Source organism: Pongo pygmaeus, chromosome 6 (genome assembly GCF_028885625.2).
Source record: "Pongo pygmaeus isolate AG05252 chromosome 6, NHGRI_mPonPyg2-v2.0_pri, whole genome shotgun sequence".
In the NCBI taxonomy this organism is placed as follows: domain Eukaryota; kingdom Metazoa; phylum Chordata; class Mammalia; order Primates; family Hominidae; genus Pongo; species Pongo pygmaeus.
In genome coordinates, this window is record NC_072379.2 from 47,007,275 (window position 1) to 47,029,807 (window position 22,533).

Sequence of the window (22,533 nt, forward strand, 5' to 3'; positions counted from 1 at the left end):
CCAGCCTTGCATCCCAGGGATGAAGCCGACTTAATTGTGGTGGATAAGCTTTTTGATGTGCTGCTGGATTCGGTTTGCCAGTATTTTATTGAGGATTTTTGCATCAATGAATAATTAAATGTTAATTTTTTATTTACTGATATTTAATGGAAGTCAAGTTTGTTCCCATTGTCCTTAACAACACCTCATCCAAAGTGTACCAAAATAGACATTTCATCTCACATTGAGACAGCCAGGTGGAAGGGGCTCCCTGGCAGAGCCTCTGAGCAACCTGTGCACTGGGAGGAATGCACACTGGCGTGGAGCCACAGAAGTTCATGCCATTTGCAGTGGGGAGGAGCTCGGCCCCTCCTCTTCCGGGGTGGTACCTGGAATTCAATCTGTGAGGCAGGAAGCCTACACTAGCAGGAACTCTGGCCTTGCAGAGAGTCCCTGTTCCCCCTTTTTTCCTTTTTGCCTAATAAATCCCATTATTCTCACCCTTCAAATCATCTGTGAGCCTAAATTTTCATGGCCATGGGACAAGGACCCAGTCTTTAGCTGAAGTAAAGAAAAGTCTTGCAACAACATGGAGAGCCTCCAAATCACAGACAAGGGATCAAAATTTCCTTCTCACTCTCTTTGGTCTAGAGAGGAAGGCTGAACCATTTTGGTATCATTTATCATAGTTTTTCTGAGAAAACTTGTCATCCTTTGGATTCTGGACATTCATCATCTCTCAAGCTGACCAGGTGCCTCCTTTCTCTTAGAGGTTTGGGCAGGGAGGGACTGGCCATGAGCATCTGCAGCTGAAGGAAGAATGGTGGCAGCTCCAGGGTTTCCACTTATAATTTGGGTTCTCATGCTTTGTTCCACTGGGATTAGACTGGAAGGGTAAAAAGCCACTGAGGCAGGTGCTGGGAGAAACACAGTGATTCTGGGAAGAAAGAGGGAGAAGTATCACAAGAGGAGTGCCTAGGCAATGCCATGGGCACTTAGATCCAGGAGAACTTGCTTTTAGGCCTTGCAGCCCAGACAGACCTGGTCTTGTATCTTCATTCACCCTCTTGCTAGCTGTGAGACTTTGGGCTAGGGACTTACACTCGCTTTGCTTCAGTTGCCTTTTCTGCAAAAGAAAGAAGCTAGTATCTTCTGGAGTTGTTTTATAGATTAAATGTGGCCAATACCCTTTACACAGTGCCTGGCCTGTTGCAATTGTGCAGTCAACAAATGGTAACTATTAGTGTTGTAGTTGCAACCAGCATAGGGTTGCCAGGTAAAAAACAATATTCCCAATTATATTTGAATTTCAGATGAACAATGAAAAATTTTTAGTATAAATATTCCTGAAATATTGCATGAAATATTCATCTGAAATTCAAATTCAACTGGGTGTCCTGTGTTTTTATTTGCTAAATCTGGTAACCCTACACCAGTATGTTCCAATACTGCATTCATTCATTCATTCATTCATTCATTCAGGCAACAAACGTTTATTGGGCCAGGCACTGTTTTGGGGGCTTATGAAAAATAAATCAAATAAGGACTGCTGACTTTGAGGGGGTTGTATTATAATTAGGAAGAGGCAGATAATAAACAACAAATATATTAAATAGTTAAACTACGTAGCATATAAGATGATTACAAGTGCTGTAGAAAATGTTGAGTAGGTTATAGGTTTAGGAAGTGCTAGGAGGTCGTGGTGCAGATAGCAATATTAATTAGGGTGGCCCTCGTAAGCCACTTAAAAGATGAGATTTGAGCAAAGACTTCAAGAAGGCGAGGGAGTAGGAGCTTTCTGGGCAAAGGATACAGTTCAAGAAAAGCTGATGACCCAGGAAGGGCACCAGGAAAAGCCAGGAGGTTGAATCCACTAGCATCCCATGAGGGGCACAACCAGATGAGCAGCCTTTTCCCAGGAGCCACTGCCCTTGCTATTACTTTCAAGCTGCCAACTTCTGCCAGGCAGATGACCTTGTGAAGCTCTTCTCTGGCCAGGAGGAATTCTCCTTCCCCATTTTGGAACCAGACCCTGGAGAAGGGCCATGACAAGGGTGAGGTGCTAGGATGTCATATTTAAATTTTATGCATATCCGAGTGACTCCTTAAAAAATTTTGTCCCTTGTGGGCCTCGCTTGCATCACCGAGGCCTGGCCCTGCTTCTAAGGGTACTGAGCTGTTTAATCTGGAATGCCCCAGCTCTCTCCTGCCTCTTCCCTTCTCAGCACTCACAGGATCTCCCTGTCATGGCTGCTAAGAGCTCTGCCAATTTCCCCACTCAGAGCCATCTTCCCTCAAAAGCCACTCTCCCTCTAATCTGTGTCCCTGCGGGGAACCCTAATCTCAACCTTCTGCAAGTATTTGAACCTCAATTGAGGGCCGGGTTTGAGGTCTTTCCCACAGGGTTCCTGGGCCCTGGATAAATCTAGGGATGTGTTTGAGCATCTGTTCCAGGATCTTCAAACACTTCAGGGAGGCAATAAAGAGGTTTTTAGAACATTTTGAGATGGTGCCTGAGGTCAGCGTCCCCAGAGATGAGGATTTGGGTGCACATGATTTATTAAGGAAGGACTTTGGGAAAACCTGGGAAGGGAGTGGAGATGCAAAGTAAGTGAGGGAGCGATTCCAGATCATTTTCCAGGGTGGGTGGCTGCAGCCTGGTCCCTCCATCTGGAGTATGCATGAGCCTTGGAAGTACCCAGGCCAGGAGCTGTGGGGGCCGAGGAAGTCATCCTCTAGCTCTGGGGGTAGGGATCTGGGGACATAAACTTTCAGGCACCTGGGGCTCTGTGCTCTTTCAGACAAAAGTGACTTAGTAGCTGGAGGAAGTCCTCCAGAAGGTGCAAAATTTGGGGGCCAAACCTTTTTGAAGCAGGTGGCAGGTACACAGAAGTGGGGTGAAAGAATCCTAGGGGTTCTGGGTGGAGCCCTGACAGCATCACTATGGATGGCTAGGAGGTGGGCCCATGCCCAGAGTCCATGGAAGACTTTTGGGGACTGTGTGGCCCCAAACCAGCTTAGCCCAATAATAGAGCAGGGGTCTGTAAACTATAGTCTCTGGGCCAAATTCAGCCAACTGCCAGTTTTTGTTATTAAAGTTTTATTGGAACACAGCTACCACCATTTGTTTACCCGCTGCCTATGGCTGTTTTTGTGCTACCACAGCAGAGTATGGTCCTCAAAGTCTGAAATACTTACTATTTGCCAGCCCCTGAGATAGATCTTCATCCTGACCTCAACTCTAAATAGTGTTTCACTGTTATGCTTTCAGGTCTTAGGCTTTTCATCTGGATCTTGGAAGCTGATCAGAGTTTGGGGGTCAGGAAAGGGAGGAGCAACAGGCCAAGAGAACACAAAATGTAAGTAGAGTTTCCTGGCTGAGGAAGTTGAGGGGGTGCACCCACAAAATATTGAATGGTCTTGTCTGGCTAACTTGAGGATGCTTCTCACCCTTCTAGTTTTGGGCAAAATAAGGGCAAAGTAAGTTTAAAGGAGAGAAGCAGAAAATAAAGGACTTGGAGGAGGAGAATAAGGGATGGGGCAGTTGCTTTGCCAAGGGATGGGTAGGTGGCACTGATGTGTCCCCAAGTATTTTGCTCTCTTCAGGAAGTTTAAATGGACCCCTTCAGAGTTGAATGCTTCCTCTGAAGAGAAAAAATGGAGAAACAGGCTCTTATACTCTTGGGAGACTGCAGATACATTTATTTTTCTGATTTTTGTTCCTCCTGGGGAGTCTGATGGTTCTAGAAGCAGAAATAAAGAATACACACATGGAAGTGCTTGAGCACACATTATGTTTTTCAAAGACTGGTTGTATTGTGACCTCCCAGGAACAGAACCAAGAGCCTGTGTGGACTCTTCCCCTCTATTCAAAGCAGCGAAAAACCCAAAAGTAAGAATTTGAACACTCAGGACACAGTAGGAGTGTGTTAAAAAGTAAGAGTGAAGCTTGTGCTGTTGGAAAGAAGCAATAAAAATGTTCAGTGTGTGTTTACGTCAGGGTGTGTTTTATCAAATTGGATGGCAGAGAATGATTTTGATGGGTTTAAGTCATTTCCCCAAGCCTTTGTATCACAGACTGGCTCCCCGAAAGGACATGTGTACAATGCTCACTGTGTGCATGGTATTGGCTATTGAAGGCCTTGATATGGTTTGGACTTATATGAAGATAAAATCATTCTTTGAATGTAAAGTGGAGGGTCTCATTTTAAGTAAGAGATCATCATGCCAGCCAGTATGAGCCTGCCAATACCTAGGGGTGCATGTTTCCATGACTGAAATCCACTTTTCTTGACTCATACCTCTTGATTGGTTAGCAAAGCCTGTGTGGAAATGATCTCGGGCCTTGTGTCTCCCCCACAGACAACCAGGGGCTATTGTGTTTTCCTCCAGGATTAGCTGCATGGTGGGTCAAGTTAAGATTCTGGGTAAATAATGACTGAGTTTTGGTAACCCAAACAGCTGTGGCATTTCACAGAAATGGGATTTCAAGATATGTGAGTTCTATTTTTGATTTTCTAATTTACCCTCTGTCTCTGAAGTTCAAGACAAACAATTAAAGCAGCCCATGAATGTTAAAAGAGCAATATAAAGAAAAACAGCTGAATTATAATTTATAATGAAAATATTTTGTTTCTTTGTATATTCTGACTTTTCTATAATAAAAATAGGTTACTTATACAATAAAAGATTTCAACAATAACAAAAACTGGAAGGTAAAAGAAGCACAACTGTTTCCCAAATGATCTCTTTTCCTTCATCTGTAGTCACAGATGTAGCCCAAGTGGTGACCAGATCCATGGATCAAAAGTCCATTGTCTGAGGTCCAGCGATCCACTTCAATGATGCATTAGTTCAGGAGTTTAGTCAGTCTAAATGTAAGTAAGTCTTAGTGAATCTTCCTTTATGAGAACATTTATTAGTAGCATGAGTATATCTAAGTAGGCCTCAAATCTCAGATAATAGTGCAGGATTTGAAAATGAGGACAGTAATACCTACATATGGTAGGTATCCAGGAAATGCCAGCCTCTTTTCTGCTTCTTTTATCTAGCATCTTAATAAGAGCATCTGCAAAGGGGTTAAATATTATAGTTCACCATGAGTGTTATTATTGCATATGAGTTTCTTGCTCTTTGACTGAAGTTCAATGTTTGGAACTACTTCAGTTCTGGATCTTTTTTGTTATATTGGCTCTCCTACCATTGCATATGTGCAAATAGTCAAACACCCTGGAAATGTCCCCTCTTTCAGAGGTGATGCCCCAGTGACCTCAGTAACAAAGCCCATTAACCCATACAGATCTTTTTACACAGATCCCAGACTTCAGTGATATAGACAAGACAATGGGAAGAGTGTGATTTCTTCCCAAATGACCATCTCAGGTCTGGTAAATGGTCAGGAGCACAACTAAAACTCTTTTTTTTTTTTTTTTTTTTGAGACAGAGTCTTGCTCTGTCACCCAGGCTGGAGTTCAGTGGCACGATCTTGGCTCACTGCAACCTCCACCTCCTGGGGTTCAAGCGATTCCCCTGCCTCAGCCTCCCAAGTAGCTGGGATTACGGGAGTCCGCCACCATGCCCGGCTAATTTTTGTATTTTTAGTAGAGACAGGGTTTCACTGTGTTGGCCAGGCTGGTCTCAAACTCCTGACCTCAGGTGATCCACCTGCCTTGGCCTCCCAAAATGCTGAGATTACAGGCATGAGCCACCACTCCCAGCCAACTAAAACTCTTAAAAGTGACATGAGAGTATCAAAGAAAGTTCTGGAATGGACCTTCCAGCCCAGGTCCCAGGCCGGCTTCCTATTTCCACACACATTACATGGTCTTTACTTGCTAGTGGGATTAGTGACTAGGACCCACTGATTTTCTCTTTCACTTTCGATTGGTTTTAACTCATTTGCCTTTGGAATCATTGGAATTGTTTTCTTATCTGGAGACCCTAAATCTCAGTGATAATAAAAGGATACAATGTATATGCATATTTCTAATTTCCCTTTATGTGTCCTTTACTACTTCTGCCAAGCAGTAAGCATTCAGTCTAAGTTCACCCAAATCATAGTGGACTTGCTAATTAGATAACTGGTAATTATCCACAGCAGTAAGCCTTTCCTGAACTGCTACCGTGTATCAGATACTGTCGTTTTCACTGACACTTCAAAGACATGGTGGTATCAGAGTTTACGTGTTTCAATGTGTACTCACCTTGATGAATATTCTAGTTCCTAGTGTATTGAAGAACCAGCTCTATCTATGAACTTTGGGATCTTGGTGAAGACTATTAACTTTTATGATTCTTAGTTCTCATGTATAAAACAGGAATCACCACACTGCTTTGGGTTTACGTTAGGAGCGAATAAAATAATGTATATGAGAGAGCTTTGAAAAGGATACAAATATGACTGTTATTAGACAAGGAAGATCTGTCACATGCAAATGACAACTAGTTAAAAGAACTTATTGCCAGCTACACGTATCTGTAAGCCAAGTCTGCAGGCCACTCAGAGATCAATGGTGGTCATTTTTTAACGTATCAGAGGTGGCTAATAAACATGCAAACTTGATAAATGTTTTGATGAAGGAAGCACAATCCCCAGCACATAACTGTTTGTGGAATTGAACATAATTGAGCCTTAAAGAATGAGTAGAAATTAGATAGGTCAACAATACTGTGGATGGACATTCCAAGCAGAGGGTATTACATCAGAAGTACTTTGGGCATTGGAGAAATTTTAGGAAGTTTGGTGTGGCAAGGACATAAATCTATGAACTGGGAACTGATGAGAGATCAGGCTAGAGAAGTAGGCAAGGACCAGGTTGCAAAAGGTATTGTGTTCTGTGCTGGAGTCTGTTTCTCTTTCTGAAGGTAACGTTGGAAAGGTTTTAAACAGAAGAGAAATTTATTTATACTGGCCTTTTGACTACTCTGGGGTAAACATATGATGGATGTAGAGGCTAGGAGGAGCACATCATGGTGATCCAGGTGAGAGGCAGGTGGGTCTGAACTAAGTAGTGGAAGTGGGGGATGGAGACCAGGAGACAGATTCAAAAGGAATTCATGAGGCAGAATTGCCAGAACTTTAGAGACTTAGGGTGTGTGTGTGTGTGTGTGTGTGTGTGTGTGTGTGTGTGTGTGTAGAAAGGGGTTAGGATGACTTCTAGACTTCTGCTTTGGGTGGCTGATGGATGGAGCCATTAACAAGGATAAAGTAAATAGGAGAAAGGCCCTGAAGAGGATAAGTGATGTTCATAATTGTTTTAAGAAAACAGCGAAATATTTCACATGTTTTAGAAAGGTTTTCATGCAGTGCACTGAAGTTCTCCTTAGGTGTCATCTTCTTCCCTTGACCATGGCTTTCCTCAATGTCTGGTAGGTAAGACAAATGGGTGCATTTGGTTGGACTCCTTTCGAAGTGCAGAACAATGGATGAGGAGCTCAGACTTGTCTTTGTTAGGTGTTGGTTTTATCGACATGTTGCTTCTGAACTCTTTCCAAGCATAGATTCTTTATTAAACTCATCACCCACTGTCCTGCTACACTGAATATATTGTATGCATATGGTTGGTTTAGTAGAAAATTGTTATCGGAACAGCTTTTGGAATCATTTAAAAGATACTTGTGATTGTATTCTAAGCTTAGGCTGTTCCTACCCATTCATTTGCAGTTTTGAAGTCGGCCTCAGAATTGCTTCCTATCGTTTTAGTTTTGAAATTTATTTTTGAAATATTATAGTATAAGAAACATGGAATTATTTTACTTTCTGGAGAAATATCACTGGTTTTTGCACAATGAATATGAGTTTACTGAAGGCAAAGATTCTTTTTGTTTATTTCTGAGTCCTCAGCACACAGGATTTTCTGACACATATTAAATGCTTAGCAGATATTAGTGGAATATGGAATGGTTAAATGTAAAGGATGGCTGTCCTTTTTAAAGAAGACATTTTAGAATTTCCTAGGTCAAACATATTTCATAATAGGCATAATCATAGGCAGGACCTTTGCCAATAATATTTGTAGAATATTAAATATGGAAAGAAAGCCATTGAAAATCACTTTATTTTTTGTTTTTTCCCCACCCATCAAGGCAGAAGTATCAGCATTTTTTTTTTTTTTTTGCCCCTTTTAAAGTCAGGCTTGGAGCTTCCTGGCCCCTTCATGGCTCATTTATAATGCATGGTCATTTGGATTTTTGGTTTTGTTGCTCACTCCGAAGCACTTCTTATCAATCACAATATGAAGTTGATACACAGATTTCCATGTAGCATAAAAAATGTTTGCTAAAGGTCACTGAAAGTATAGCAATTATGACTCTAAATTTTTTTTACTGGTACTTTTAGCAAGATGATCCTATTTTTTGAATTAGTGAATTATATAACAACATTCACTCGCCTCTCCTACCCACACTAAACTTCAGGCAGGAACATATGCCAAATGTCCAAATTTTCCAGCACATGCCATTACAGACATTACTTAAGACTAGCAGATCACTCTTCACCAACAGAACTCTCTACGACACCTGGCACACAGCTGGGTGTTAGTCGTAGAATGTGGTGGCTCTGGGTTTTGTCTGCTCATTACCATGGCTCTATTTTTTTGTCTTCTGGTTCTTACGTGTACTCCTCTTTCAATCCTTGTGGTCCCACAGGGTCGTCAGAATGAGGCCCCACCCTTCGCCCACTGACAGGAATGAGCCTGTGACCATGAATTTATGTGCACCACCCCGCAGCACCAGTGCTTAGTTTAGAGAAGGGTGCATGATTCAAAGCCCTAGAGTCAATGGTTAGAGAATCCATCTGAGAAGGAAGCCAAGCAGGACAGGCTGATGACATCTTTGAAACCACTGAATCCAGCTGTGCTTCAGGTCCACAACGGAACTTCCTATTAAGTCAAACAACACAGTATCTTTATGTGTAGGCAAGTTTCAGTTGGATTCCTATAACTTGCAACCAAAGTCCCAATGAATACAATATGTCATTTGAAAAGTTAAAATGATCATGATATTAACCAATCTGTCTTGAACCCCTTCCTTTCCTTAACATTTGGGGTTGTAACGTACAGTTTTTAAAATGCTGACAACTTAAATGACATATCTGAGTGTGAGACACACTTAGCCTAGAAGCTCATGTCAAACAATTATTTATTTTTTATGGTACAAATTAAAAGTGACAGATCTGAAGCTGTTAAGAAATACACAAAGTGCAGCTTTACTGACCATACAGATATTGCTCTAGATTAAGTACAGTTTTTTTTTTTTTTTTAAACATTAAGCAACCTGTGCAGATAAAATCAGCTTTGGTTTCAATGTCAGAGCAAGTAAGGAGCTTTTAAATATTCAGTTTGGCTTCTTGGTCACAAGTCTATCATGTCAACTTCTTGTCATGATGATTTTTCCAAAGCAACCCAGTCCTGTTTCCTGCCCTCCCTCCTGGTGCCTGCTCCGGGCACGGAGAAGCAGATCTCTTTGTGGTGCCTCATAAGTGACCCCGGTGACCAGTCTAGATCACAGCACATAGGACAAAAAAAAAAAATCACTTTCTTAACAACAAATAAACAAATGTGCCTCACATAATTTCAAGTTGAAGACAAGCAAATCACATGACAAAAAGCTCATTACAAAATGTTATCCAAACAGATTTTACAGTCAAACATTGAAATGAAAATCAATTTCCTTTATCTCAATTTTTTTTAAGCTTGGTCATTAACTGGGTACAAGTAGAGTGCTGAGGTAAAACATTGATGAACAGTTTGTATTTCTTTTTTTTTTCTTAAAATAGGAACAGTTTAGTATTGCGAGATTGTCAGCAACATTTAGCCATATCTATACAATGTGCATATACCTACAAATATTGAGCTTTGGTCCAGCGTAGAGAAACGAGCAAAGGCATTTTACGATTTCTTTTTGGTTATAGCTTGAGTTCTTTGATACGCCTCTACTTGTTTTGTTTTGTTTTTTTTCCTAGCTCCTTTTGCTTTTTTGTTCTCTCTTTTGTGTTGTATGTGTGTGTGCATCTGTGTGATGACAACATAAAGAAGCCAAAACCTTGCAAATGCAATTAAAAGTTTCAACTGTTCAAAATATTTTCTTGGTTGAAAAAGAAAGAAAATCTATAAACAGGTGTAAAATGTAATATCCACTGTCATTTTTTTCATGAAGTAATGAAGAAAATGCAGATGACAATAATTAAAAATTATGTGAGAAAAATACTGAAGCTTGAAATACAATCACATATGCCCAAAGTGGCTTTTATTTTTCGTGGGTGGCAACCTTAACCTTCAGTTCATGGAAACATAAAAGACACTTAAACGTTGTTGGCATATGAAGTTGTTTACAAGTAGACATGAGAAATGTCATCATAAAATTAAGCATTAGGTGTGGTCCCAAAGACTTATGAGTTACACAGTATAATTTATATTCCTAAGAATCTGTTCAGGCACCTTTTTATGCCTTGTAGCAAAAAATTTATCTGTAAAAAATTAATATAAGAAGCATTACAACACCTTATAAATAATTTATAAAACAATACAAAATTATAAAACTATAAAAAAATCACTGCACATGAATGGTGTTACGACTGTGGGATGAATATATTTCTTTTTTGTTCCACTCTGGAAGATTACTTTTATTTTATATTTTCCCTGTCCTAGTTAGACCCTCCCAATTATAGATCTCAGAACTGAGCAGGCCTTATGTAACCGCTGCCGGCATATATTTAAATATTTAGCATCCGTCATATGTTATCTTGTTAACTTCTCTTCGCAGGGAGCTTTTCTTGATGGAATTTGGAGCAGGCCCTAGGAGAATCCAAGATCTGTTTTAATCAACAAAGTTTTGGGTTTCTGGGTTGTCCGTATTTGTGCAGTTTTTGAGGTGGCAAAAGGGGCTCTGTGATGTTGGCATTGAAGATCAAGTTAGCTGTGGTCCAGTTAGCATTGACTGGTAAAATGGAAACACCTTTACGAGTGACTTGTTCCACTTCCAGGATTCCTTTTAGAGTTTCCTTGCTGGTAGTCTCTTGATTGCTGCATGAATCATTGGAGGGGACAATTATACTGTAGCATTTACACAAACAGCAAAGGAGCCAACAGAAGAAACTCAAACCCCCCGGGGAGAGGGAGTGTATTAGGGGAAGGAGATGGCATTTCTAATCAGTTGGGCAACTTGAGACTGGGTTTCTCTTTTTATGTCACAACTTACTTCTAGGTAATACATTAGCATGATTATAAATTATGCATAAATATTTACATTTCAACAGCAAGCAAATTGACAGCTCTCTTTTGCCTGCTCCTTTAATGGAACACTGTCTACCTGTACCTGGGTGAAAACACCAGTGGCAGGTGCCAAGTGCTCACCTGCACAGCCGTCCTCACATCCCAACATGTCCTTCTTGCTTATTAGGTTATTGTGGCTCACATATCTTTTAAGTTATTTTTTTTTAAAGGAAATAATCCTCTAGTTCTCATATTGTAGGCTATTCTGATGTGTTAGATAAGCCCCTTCTATATTTTTTTCTTTTGGTGAAAGCTTTTTCAAACTTCCTTTCCCCTGAAGAACCTGGCCCCCAATTCCAGTTGTTTAAATTTGCTCGCCACCTTTCTGCTCCATTTATATATCCCGAAGAGTAATTATTCCCCCTGAAAAAAGTCTGCCATCGCTATCGGAATGAAAGAAGTAGCAGAAAAGATGAGATTAACAGGATACATGATGGCCTTTAATAATCCAGTTGCTATCACTTTCTTTTTAGCCTGTTTCTTTGTGTATGTGTTTATGGGTGTGTGCATGCCATGTGTGTATTTGACTGAAATCTTGAGACATTTCTTTGGCTATCAGACTTCTGAGAGAAATTGCTTTGCACAGAAGCATAACATAGATGTAAGTATTGAACCAAATGTGCAGCTTATGTTTATATTACAAAATTAGTTTTGGTCAGCTCTCCATGTACGTGGCCAACAGACTGAGAAAAATCCCAAGCTCTGGTGTGGACAGTGAGCACAATTACAGCTTATGCCAGTGTTGACAGTTCATCGAGCAAAGCCCTAGTTATTCTGGAGTCTCTCCTGCATTTCACTAGGATCTGAGTGGAAAAGACACTGCTCCTCCCCACTTCTGTGGCCTTCCAGCAGACCCCGGGAGCCACGCACGAGGGAGATGGAGAATGGAGGAAAAGAGAGAAATGCGAGCTCCATTTTCTTTTCTCAAACCCACAAGTCATAGTGAGAAAAAAGCAACGAATGCTTTGGCACACGATCCAGGATGCCCTCCCGTCAAAAAGAAAGACAAAGAAAAAAGACCACCCTCCCCACCACCCCCACAAAAAAACCCAATAGTGAGCCTCACAGAATGGCTTCAACAATGGTACCCACCCCATGGGTGGAGACAATAGATGGGAAAGATGGGAGAAATCAGGCTTCCTATTGTTCTGTTAGTACAAATGTAAAAATTCGTAACACAACTTTACGCGCGGAGAAGCGTAGACAAACGATCGCGTTGCAATGCCATGTTTCTGACTTTGGTTAATAGGTTTCATAGTGAATCAGCACTTAGTACCTGAAGGGGTGCAGTCCTTCCTCCAGGTGGCAGGCTTGTATTCGCTTTGAACAGATCAAAGTTTTTGTTCCTTCGTTGTTGGTTTTTGGTTTAGTTTTTTTTTTTCTTTTTCCTTAAAATGTGTTCACATTTTCATAATATACAGAAAAAAGTACGTGGTTATTTGGTTTGCTTTAAGTCCATTAAAAAACTGGCTTTGGGGGAGACAGGTGGGGGAAGGGAACTATCCTACCACACACACCTTCAGTGTGGTGTATTCCTTGTTTAAAAATTTTCAAAAAATTTTCTTTTTTCCTCTTGGAAAACCAACGGACATGTAGAAACCATTCTGTCCACTTGGTAGTTTTCTTAGTCTTTTACTTACAAGGGTGATGATGACTGGGGCTATTTTTAAATTAAATTAAATTTTGTTGTTGTTGTTGTTGTGGAGTCCCAAGGGTGGAGTTTAGTTTCTGTGAATTTTGCTTCTGATTATGGGTGGGCATCTCTTTAGGAGTTTTCTTCCAGAGAGTCTGTTAAGGGCTCCAAAGGGACTGCCGTGGCCGGCTCGTGCTGTTTTAAGCGTTTAATTGTGTTCTTCAGGGCTTGTCTCTTATTGCAGAACCAAACTCTAACTACTTCTCGGTCATAGTTCAGCTTCTCAGCAATTTCGGTCATTTCCTGCCCAGAGGGGTGTGTGTTCTTCTCAAAGTGGGCATTGAGGATCTCAAGGGCCTGGGGTGTGAAGGAGGTGCGCCGCTTGCGCTTTTTGGATGGTTCACTCCCGATAAACTCGGTCAGGTTCTGCATACCTGCTCGATGGCGGGCCTCAGCCTCAGCCATCCACCGCTCAAGCACCGGCTTGATCTTCTGGGCACTTTTAGGGGTGATGTCCAGCTTTTCAAACCTGGCAGGATACAAAAGGCCAGGGTTCAGTTTGGCTGTCAGACTGCTAGCTATAGTGTTCTCTTGGGCTTCCTGTGGTAGGAAAAAGTGGCTTCTCAGGATGGTGTGTCTGGGGGGAAAATTGAGAAAGAACAGTCTTACACTGAGTCCTCTGCCAGGGTGGGCCTCCTGCCTGCCTGCCTGACTGCCTGGCAGGGCGAATTCACTGCAGGTTAATAGCCAGCTGCAAGGTAGCCAGCCCTGCCCAAGCCAGCGCCCACCCTCCCAGCATGCTCCATGCCAGACCATGCAAACCACACAGGCGCACAGACAGGGGTGAGGAGAAGCAGAGACAGCAGGATGCATGAGCTATCATAACATATCACAGGCACGCAAACAACTCACAGGCCTTTTCCCTATAAACTGAGATCTAAGCATTTATTTTAATAGTACCAGCTCCATTTCTCCAGTCCTCAGACTCCTGAAGGCAAAAATTAACACTAGGAAGTGACATTAAAGATGACAGTTGTCACATTCTTTCATTTAAAATGATTCTTTACATGTTTTACATTTGGTTTTCTTTAAATTACCCCCATTGACTTGGTTATAAAAATGTTATTGCTATTATCATAGTCACTGATGGCCATTGGGACTTTTTTATGGCTCTCTTTTTATCTCTCTTTTGTGTCTCATTTTGACTTCTCTCTCTTTTTCTCTCTCTGGGAACAAACAGTTTTCACCATATGTAAGTTAACAACATGCCCTTTTTCCAGGCAAAACATAACCCATTGCTACTTTCCTGTTCTGGCTCAAACAGCTGGACACATTGTAATTACTATAAAACACCCCACCTCTGGGTGTGCTAAGGCCACCTCCTGCCTTCCAAACACCATCTGGCGTAATGGTGTACTTTTGCACCAGGGCACCAAGCTGTGTTTAGTGTGTGATATCTGCAAACTGTACTTGAATGATATCATTTTCTGTAAATGAGGTCTTCTATATATCAACTACCATCAGCAATTCTTTGCTACATTGACTTTAAAAAATATGAAGCGTCTTGGACAAAATTATATAGAGTGTTTTAAGAAGTCGCCCTGGTACCAAACTCACACTCACTCTCAATGAAGTAAAAAAATGTAGCAATTCCTTTTATTCATTTGTTTGTTTATTCTAAATCCAAATTCACAACTCTCCAGTATGACAGCTTTGGATACACAGAATTCTCTTCTCCCTTTTACAGTGTCCCACGCTGTTGAAACACTTCTGACCACAGAGTGTATTTTATTACAATGGTCTGTTCTCATAGAGCTAAACTGAGCCCATGTTACTCAGAATATGTTTTGCAAGGATGCTTGCAACAGGACAGAAAAGGATAGGCTTTCTTATGTGCCACAATCTTATTTTTGGCAGCACATTTTAGATCTCTTATAATGTGATAAGCAGCACAAACAGAATCAAATTTTAATGCAATTTCCATAGCATTCCCTTCCATGTAGAACTCAAGGGTTATTTGTTTATTTTTGAAAAACCCAGCTTCCAGTACTGGTCAAGGAGGGAAGGAGTACATTTGCTTTCAATACAGAGTGAACTGATCATTTAATGTTATTTAATGAACTTGTCCTTTATGGCAAGCTCCTCAAAAGCTCTCATTGTTGTGCTAATTTGCCACATACCACATTTTGCCATCGTTTGCCATAAAATCCCCAAAGCTTAAATATTTGATAGCGTGACAACAGGCTCTACAGTGTCAAGGCACAAGGGGACAGAGGTTGTGATAGGGCTGATCAGTGTATTGGTAATGCTTTTTTCTCTGTGCCTCTGATAAGAAGGGGTTTAAAGCAGCTCCTAGGAGTCACTGCAGCTAATGAGGGACAAGCGATGCCTGAGTATGCAGCCTCCAAAGCGGATTCCTCACCACCCTCTGAATTCACTTAAATTGTTACAGTATAAGATCTCGGTCTTTCTTTCTTTTCTTGGTAGATAGCTCCTAAAACAATCTCACTGAAATACTGGAAGCTAGAGAAAGGCCCAAAAGTCAAGGCATCAGACATGTTCTATTATACTAGGAATTCCCAAAGTCTCCACATTTCAGACACAGCTTTTTTGACCTCTCTCTGAGGCAGACTTTAGAAATCAACATACTTGATTGGGAGTGCCCAAGAAGTGCTAAGTGTATGAGTTAAACATTAGCCAGCACTTATATCAATAAAAGGAAATCACGTTTTAGGACTAAAAATAAGCTAAACAGGAATTTACCACCAATAGAAAATTGGCAACAACTTAAAAACCTGTGGCTGCCTTTATCCCAAGGCTGTCAAGATGAAACAAAATTAATGTTTCCCAACAGGGAGCAATGGTATTCATATCATGGATGCTGTTCGTTAGTGTTGATGCTTCTGTACATGTTGTTTGGAATAACATATACAAGCCTTGAAACAAATTTCCCAGCAGTAGTATCCTTGTATAGACTGAATAAAGGTTATTTTCTACAGGGAGGTATCTTATAAGAAAAAACAGTAGGGGAGGACATAGAAGTGAGAGGATCCTATGGTGCTTTTTGTATTTAACAACAATCAATGGGTTTTATGGAAAATCATTGAGCAAAATGTGAGCTGCAAGCTACTACCCCATACTGATGTTATTTATAACCTTAGTCTTAAACTGCAGGAAAAGTACACTTCCGTCCTTTGGGGAATACATTAAAAGTATAAAGAGCAGATAAAAAGACAGCATTTCATGGATCACCAAGAACAAAATCCACTTAAATGAGTTTAGAGTTGGTTTCTTGGCTTTTCCTGATGAAGGAGAACTCATAAGGTATTGCCCAAGAGGAAAAAGCTCTTACCGAAGTGCCTTTGTTACCTCATGCATAAACATGGGATTAGTGCAACACACACATGCATGCATGGGGCCTGCTTCTGACCACTTAACCCGGATCAACTTGAACACAACCAAGGCCGGATTCTGTTATTCATTTATTTAATTTGGGGGAGATGAGCAAGGTTAGGCCAGATTCTCACTACCCTTTTCTGAGCCATTTAAAGCAGCCGCCGCTTCTTTTATTTTTTATTTCTTGTAAATGTGCCTTTAAAGCTGTGTCTGGGAAGGCAAGTTAAAACCTTCAAGGTCACAAGATAGTTAATTTTTTTTTTTTTAATGTGTGTTTTCTTGGAAAATCCTGATAGCCATCTCTGGGCAGAAATAGCGAAGGCGTTAACACAAATTAGGAATGGCAGCTTTACAACATTTGCTCAGAATACCTATGTGCAGACAAAGTCGGTGGCTCTCAGCTGCATAGGAGTGTGGGCTCAGGAGGAAGGCCCCTGACCCCGGGGTAGTGTATTTCCAATGAGACTGCCTTGGAAGTTCTTTGTGAGTTGACAGGAGTTATCAAGCCAGGACCCCCAAATTTGCTTCAGCAGCGTCGTTTGCACAAGATCACCAGTCCCAACGTATAGCTGCCCCCAAACTTTATTCCCACTCTCTGCCCCTCCAGCTTTGCCCACCCGACGAAGAAAAGCTGAACCGCAAGGACAAACGAGGCCCAGGCCGGCTAGAAGAGGTGACAGCATGCAGGCGCGGGTTACCTGCAGATGGCCGACTGGCTGTACGCGGGGCCCTCTGTAGCACTGAGAGCCTGTCCCACCTGAGTCTGGGTCAGGCCAAGGGACAGGCGCCGGATTTTAAAAGCTTTGGCAAATTCTCGGATCTCCTCCAGATTAACCCCATCCACCTCACCCGCTGCCGTTTGAGGATCTGTGGAGATGTTTTTAAAAATAGGATCAATACGTCAACACACAGCCGAGCAATATCTGTTTATTACGGTTTATAAGAAAGTGGCTCTCTTTAACAGCAGAGCAGTGAGGAAACCAACCTCAGAGAATGTTTGCTTTGTCTCCCAGGTGAGACACCTAAGACTCCATCCTCAACTCATTACACCTCCACAAATCATCCTTCGAGATGTTTCTGTCCCAGATAAAACCACAGCTTGTTCACACTGCCACTTCCCCAATACCAGAGCATGTTCCTTAGGGCTTAACAAATAACAGCCAGCACTGGGAGGCACTTGCTATGGGGATGCAACTCCATTTTGCCCATAAATATGTTCAAATATTGTGCAAAAATATAAAAAGGGAAAGGTTTCCATTTGAAATGTTTTAATTAGTATATTTAATGCTAAAAATTGCTCTTGAAGAAAATAGTATTTTGTATTTTTCCTTCACCTGATCGCCAAAGCAGCCAGGCTAACAGCTTAGGCTAACAGATGATAATGTTGCCTAATTTCTTACGTTCACATTAGTCCCTCAGAAGAGCATGCTTATGAAACTGCGAGAATGATATTTTTTTCCCCCCATAGCAGTTTACTGACACAGACGCCTTTGTCCCCTGAAAGGGCACATAATAAAAAATGCCTACCACAGGAAAGCTCCTTTGGTGCCGGATAACGCGGTCAATTTAGGACTTATCAAGGGAAATGACACAACAGCTGGAGAATGAAACTTTTCCCCCCCTGGCTACTGATCCCTGGATAAATGAAAGCGTACACCAAGCTGGAGACAGCATGGGTTGGGGATGGTGGAAGATTTCAAAGTGCTACTCAATCCTGCCTGTAGCAAAGCCATTCTCCCTGTGAGCTGACTCTATTGTTCTTCACCTCATTCCTCGGACTAAGGTGAAAAGTTTTTCTCTTCCTTTTTCTGCACAATAGCTCATCAATTTCAGTAAATTTGAGTACTTGTCCAAGGACTGTGGCAGACTATATTACTCTTCTGGGCTGAGAACTATGGAAACTCTAGTTGTTGTGAAACAAAACAAAACAAAACAAAACAAAACAGAACAAAACAAAACCCACAAAACCAGAACATTTGCATGCCAAATGCCCATTTTTAAGGACTTTTAAATAAAGATGTTAATATCTGTGGGGAGCTTGGAGCTTCATGTACAGATTTTCTCATTACTGGTGAGGGATCTTCTCCAGCCTAAGGAAAATGGACTCTGTCAACAGAATCAGCAAAACAGGTATAGATTGTCTTTTATCTTCACATTAAAACAACAACAAAAAAAGTCCTTAGAATGTCGTTACTCATAATTTTGTTGTAGAAAGATTGCAAAGTGGTACAACTACTGCAATCAGTCTAAGTATTTTTGAAAAGTAACTTCTGGGAGTCTGGAGTAGAGGGAGGGGCAATATCAGTTCCAGCCTCTATGGAGTTTTCAGTCTATAGGGGGTTGGCATCCGATGCTAATGCATAAGAAACAATTAGAGAAAAGTATCAGGCAGAGTATAATCAAGAACTAATGGTATGACATCCACACTGGGTGTGCAGAGACAAGAGAGAGGAGAGGAGGGAGGATTCATCTAGGTCTTCCCAATGGGCAGCTTTCAGAGAATGGAGGAGCCACATAGTCTGGTCAGTGGTGACAGCGTGCACACAGGCAGAAATGCAGGGAGGAGTAGGGCACCGTGGGGACCTGTAAGGTTGGTAGGGTGAAGCAGGAGTTCGTGCTAGGAGTAGTGAATATTTCAGTGTAGCACATTGAGAATCTATGAGCACGGGTGGGGCAGGGGTGGGCAGTGACAATAAAACTGGTTTGACTGTTAAGATGAATGGAAATCCTGTTTTTTTCTCCCAAACTACTCCCAGAAGGCAGGCAACCCTTGGCTAATGAGATTTGTTCGGGTCGTCCCTAGTGGAGGCTGCGCTCTGGATCCCAAACCCCACAAGCACATCAGCCTGGAGCTGCTTCCGGGCTCGCTAAGGCTTGTGGGAGCTCACTTCGGCAGTCGCTGTCTCGAGCCCTTTTTTCCTTTCCCCGTGAAAAAAATCCCTAAAGCAAAAGTTGCAAACGGGCGGCGTGCAAATAAAACTCAGCTTTCCTAGTGTTTACATAAAAAAAGTTACTTGCTAACATGTAAACATTTATTTCTAAAGGAAAATCTTCATTTTCCAAATTCTTCTGAAATGTTAGAAGATTTGACTGCCCCGGATGTACAATTGCACTTGGTAGTGTCCAGTGGACTGGAACTGATTCTGGCTGCTCCTTCAGCTCCTTCTCATGTTCACACCACCCAGCCTCCAACCTGCTCAGCCCGTTTTGTGGCCCTGCGTTTAAAGCATGCGTTCCCAATGAGGCTGATACTGGTTCTGAGGGGGAGGCAGGAAAAGTGTTGGTACAATGGTGTGGTCCCCCAAAGGGCCATAGTACATCAACAGAGCAGATGTGTGATATATCTGTGGTATTAAAATGTTTTGGGGGGGTGGGGTAGGGAGGAAGTAGGGCAATTAAGATAAAAACAAAACAAAACAAAACACCTAAAAATGCTTCTTGCAGGGGGAGTGGGGTGATAATAAAATAATAGCTGAGAAACTCTGGTTTAGAGCAGAGAATACAGAATGGTACAGTGAGAGAGGGGTCTGGCCTCTCTGAGAGAGGGAAGAAGGGTTTGGCAGTCTTGCAAGGGTGTGAGCATGGAGGTTTGAAACTGAAAAAATGGAAAGCCGGAGATGTTCCATGTAACAATATCACTTTTAGGACGGTGATTTTCTTAATTTGGCAGGTATAAGAGTCACCACTTTGGGCCCAGGGATGTGCATTTTTAACAAGTAACACAAGTGATTCTGATGCAGGGGATCTGCTGACAACTACAGAAAGAAATCTTTCTTTGTGGCCCTGGCTTGACCAAGTCTGGGGGTGGTGCCCTCTGTGTGCCATTGTCTTTACTGATCCTTTACCATTATTCAGCAGGCTTCACTACGCAGAAAACTTGCTCTCTCACCTGTATAGGACTGATGGGCCAGGCAGGTCTGTTGAGGAGGGGATCCAGAGCAGGCATCCCACCCTGGCCCTTTCCTTACCCCACTGTCACTACTTATGGCGAGTGGCCAAGATCTGGGAATCAGCGGGCTGAGAAAGTAAAATTTTTGCCTTTATTAGCCCCATCTCTAGATCAGCTAGATTCAGTTGGATTAACCAGTATGTGAGGGGCAGGTCTTTAATCTGGAAGGGTTTCCATGGTCTACTCCAGTCCCAAGGCCTGTGTTGCCACCAGACAGTGGCACAGGATTGGGCTGACATTTTATGTAAATGTGTCCTCTAATCTTTCTTCCCTTCCTCTGCTGTCTCTATTGTTTATGTGTCCTTACTAGTTCCTTGAGACTATCAACTAAATCTGTATGTGTGATCGTGGAGGCTGCTTTTTGTCAGATCACTGACAATAATCAGAGTTGAAAAGGAAGCTGTGGACTTTTAGCCTGTGTGCATTGATGGTGTTGTGCAGATTATCAAACTTTCACTTTAAAGCTCGGAGGAATGGGAGCCTGGGCTACTGAGCCCAGTATCTTCCATGAGGCCCCCAAGCAAGAGTTATTCCACCAGGAAATTGAATTCCTTCTTCTTCCTCTGACAGTTTCCACTCTTGTATTTTCTCCTTGTTCTTCTTAGCTCCGTGATAAAACAGAAATTCTTATGAAATTTAAACAGGGTGATGGTCTATTGGACAAAGTAGCATCTCTCTGCAAAATTTGTTGATTGCCAGAGGTGAACACTCAGATTTCTTTATATTAGTGTTCTTATCCATAAAACTCAGATGGCAAAATGTTATTGTTACCGTTTTGCTCCATGGGTTCTGAGACTACAAAAGTCTTCCCATTCAAAATGGGGTCCACTTCTAGATAAACATTAGCTTTACTCTGATTACTACATGTGGGACTTGTCTTCACACTTTGGGAGAATTCATTAGATGGTGTCTGTAAGATGTTTTGAATTCATCGAAAGACTAATGCTCTTTTTTTAATCCCGAAGTTTCTGTCTTAAACTCTTGAAGTTGTTTCACTGGGAGAATAGTTTCCCTTCCTTAAGGAATATATACTTTTCAGCTTGAAAAGGGGAAATAAGAGGTGATTGTGATAAATAGAGTCCTCCCTAGAATGCTCCCTTAGCTCAGAATTTCACATTCTGTCCTGGGATAGGTCAGTCTGGCTTTCTGTCATCTATTCTCGTGGCTCTGGGGAGGTTGGGTTCATTTTAAGGATGAATCTGAAGGCCACCTTGATGGGAACTTCAGGTAAAATCCTCAGATCTCTCACAAGGTGGATCCAGCGCTTTTAACCAGCTCTAGGGAAACTCAATCTCGGGTTTCTATGGAGGATGGAGGAAATGACATCTTTTATAGAAGTTTGCTCCAGATTACATGAGCCTGATATATTAAAGACAGGGCCAGAAAGTAATAGCAATGATGGCCAGGGTCCACCCTGAGTCTGACACTTGATCAACTTATAGAGGAATTAACTGGCCTGGGGACTTAGGCTAACATGGCATTGAAAATTGGCAGTAACTCATAAATATAATGATGATGTTTCCAAAATCAAGCCTGGGATGCATGGACTGAAAATAAAAAAGATTTTTATGGGTGCTAAATGCAAACTGTGTGAAAACAAACCTGCTTTGTAGAATCTGGTTGCATGGTCACTGGGCACATACTGAACTGAATGCTCAGGATGCATCAGTCAGGACAGAGTTTTGCTTTATTTTCCTGTTTGTTTGTTTTTTAAATTTAGCTCCTTCCCACTCTTAGCCCGGGCATCAGTGTAAGGTGCTGCTAAATGGGTTGAATAGTCACCGTGCATCAACATCATCTTTCTATGATTCCTGATTTGTGGGATTTTTATGAGAGTAATACACACCTTTAAAGAAGCTTCCCAAGGTATGAATTAATTAACTATCTTATGTAAATAGCTGTCTGCTTTTTAGTGCTATTCTCACAGCAAATAATGGGCATATTTACCACATATTTCTGAGAAATAGGAAGCCATTTGGGAGTTTGCAATGCAATTTGGGAGAACAGTATTTTTGCAATATGGTGACCTCTTTGGGATGTAGAAAATGGCATGGATTGTGAATCAGGGGTTTCACTGTGCTATATGCCATCAGCATGCAACTTTTAAGTTCACTTTATAGTTTTTTTTTTTTTTTCTGGAACTAACTATAAGTCATTTGCTGTCTAAGGATCAAGCTTAGGTGTTTAGAAAATGTATACTGGAAAAAAATCCAGCAAGTAATCAAAACCCTAAATCTACCTATTTCTAAACAGTGCACTGTAAATCTTAAACCTAATTGGGACATTTGTCAAGTACTTGTTTGACT

The 22,533-nt window shown here is 41.6% G+C and overlaps 1 protein-coding gene across 1 annotated transcript in view; it reads right to left on the reverse strand.

Moving 5' to 3' along the window:
• Positions 1-9,100: 9,100 nt before the first annotated feature.
• Positions 9,101-22,533, reverse strand: part of POU6F2 (POU class 6 homeobox 2) — a 478,158-nt gene continuing 464,725 nt past the window's right edge. The window contains exons 9-10 of the mRNA XM_054495337.2: positions 16,977-17,145; positions 9,101-13,519 (exon numbers count right to left, since the gene is read on the reverse strand). Of these exons, the coding sequence (XP_054351312.1) occupies positions 13,015-13,519; positions 16,977-17,145 (674 nt within the window). The 3' untranslated portion in view covers positions 9,101-13,014. The remainder of the gene's footprint in view (positions 13,520-16,976; positions 17,146-22,533) is intronic.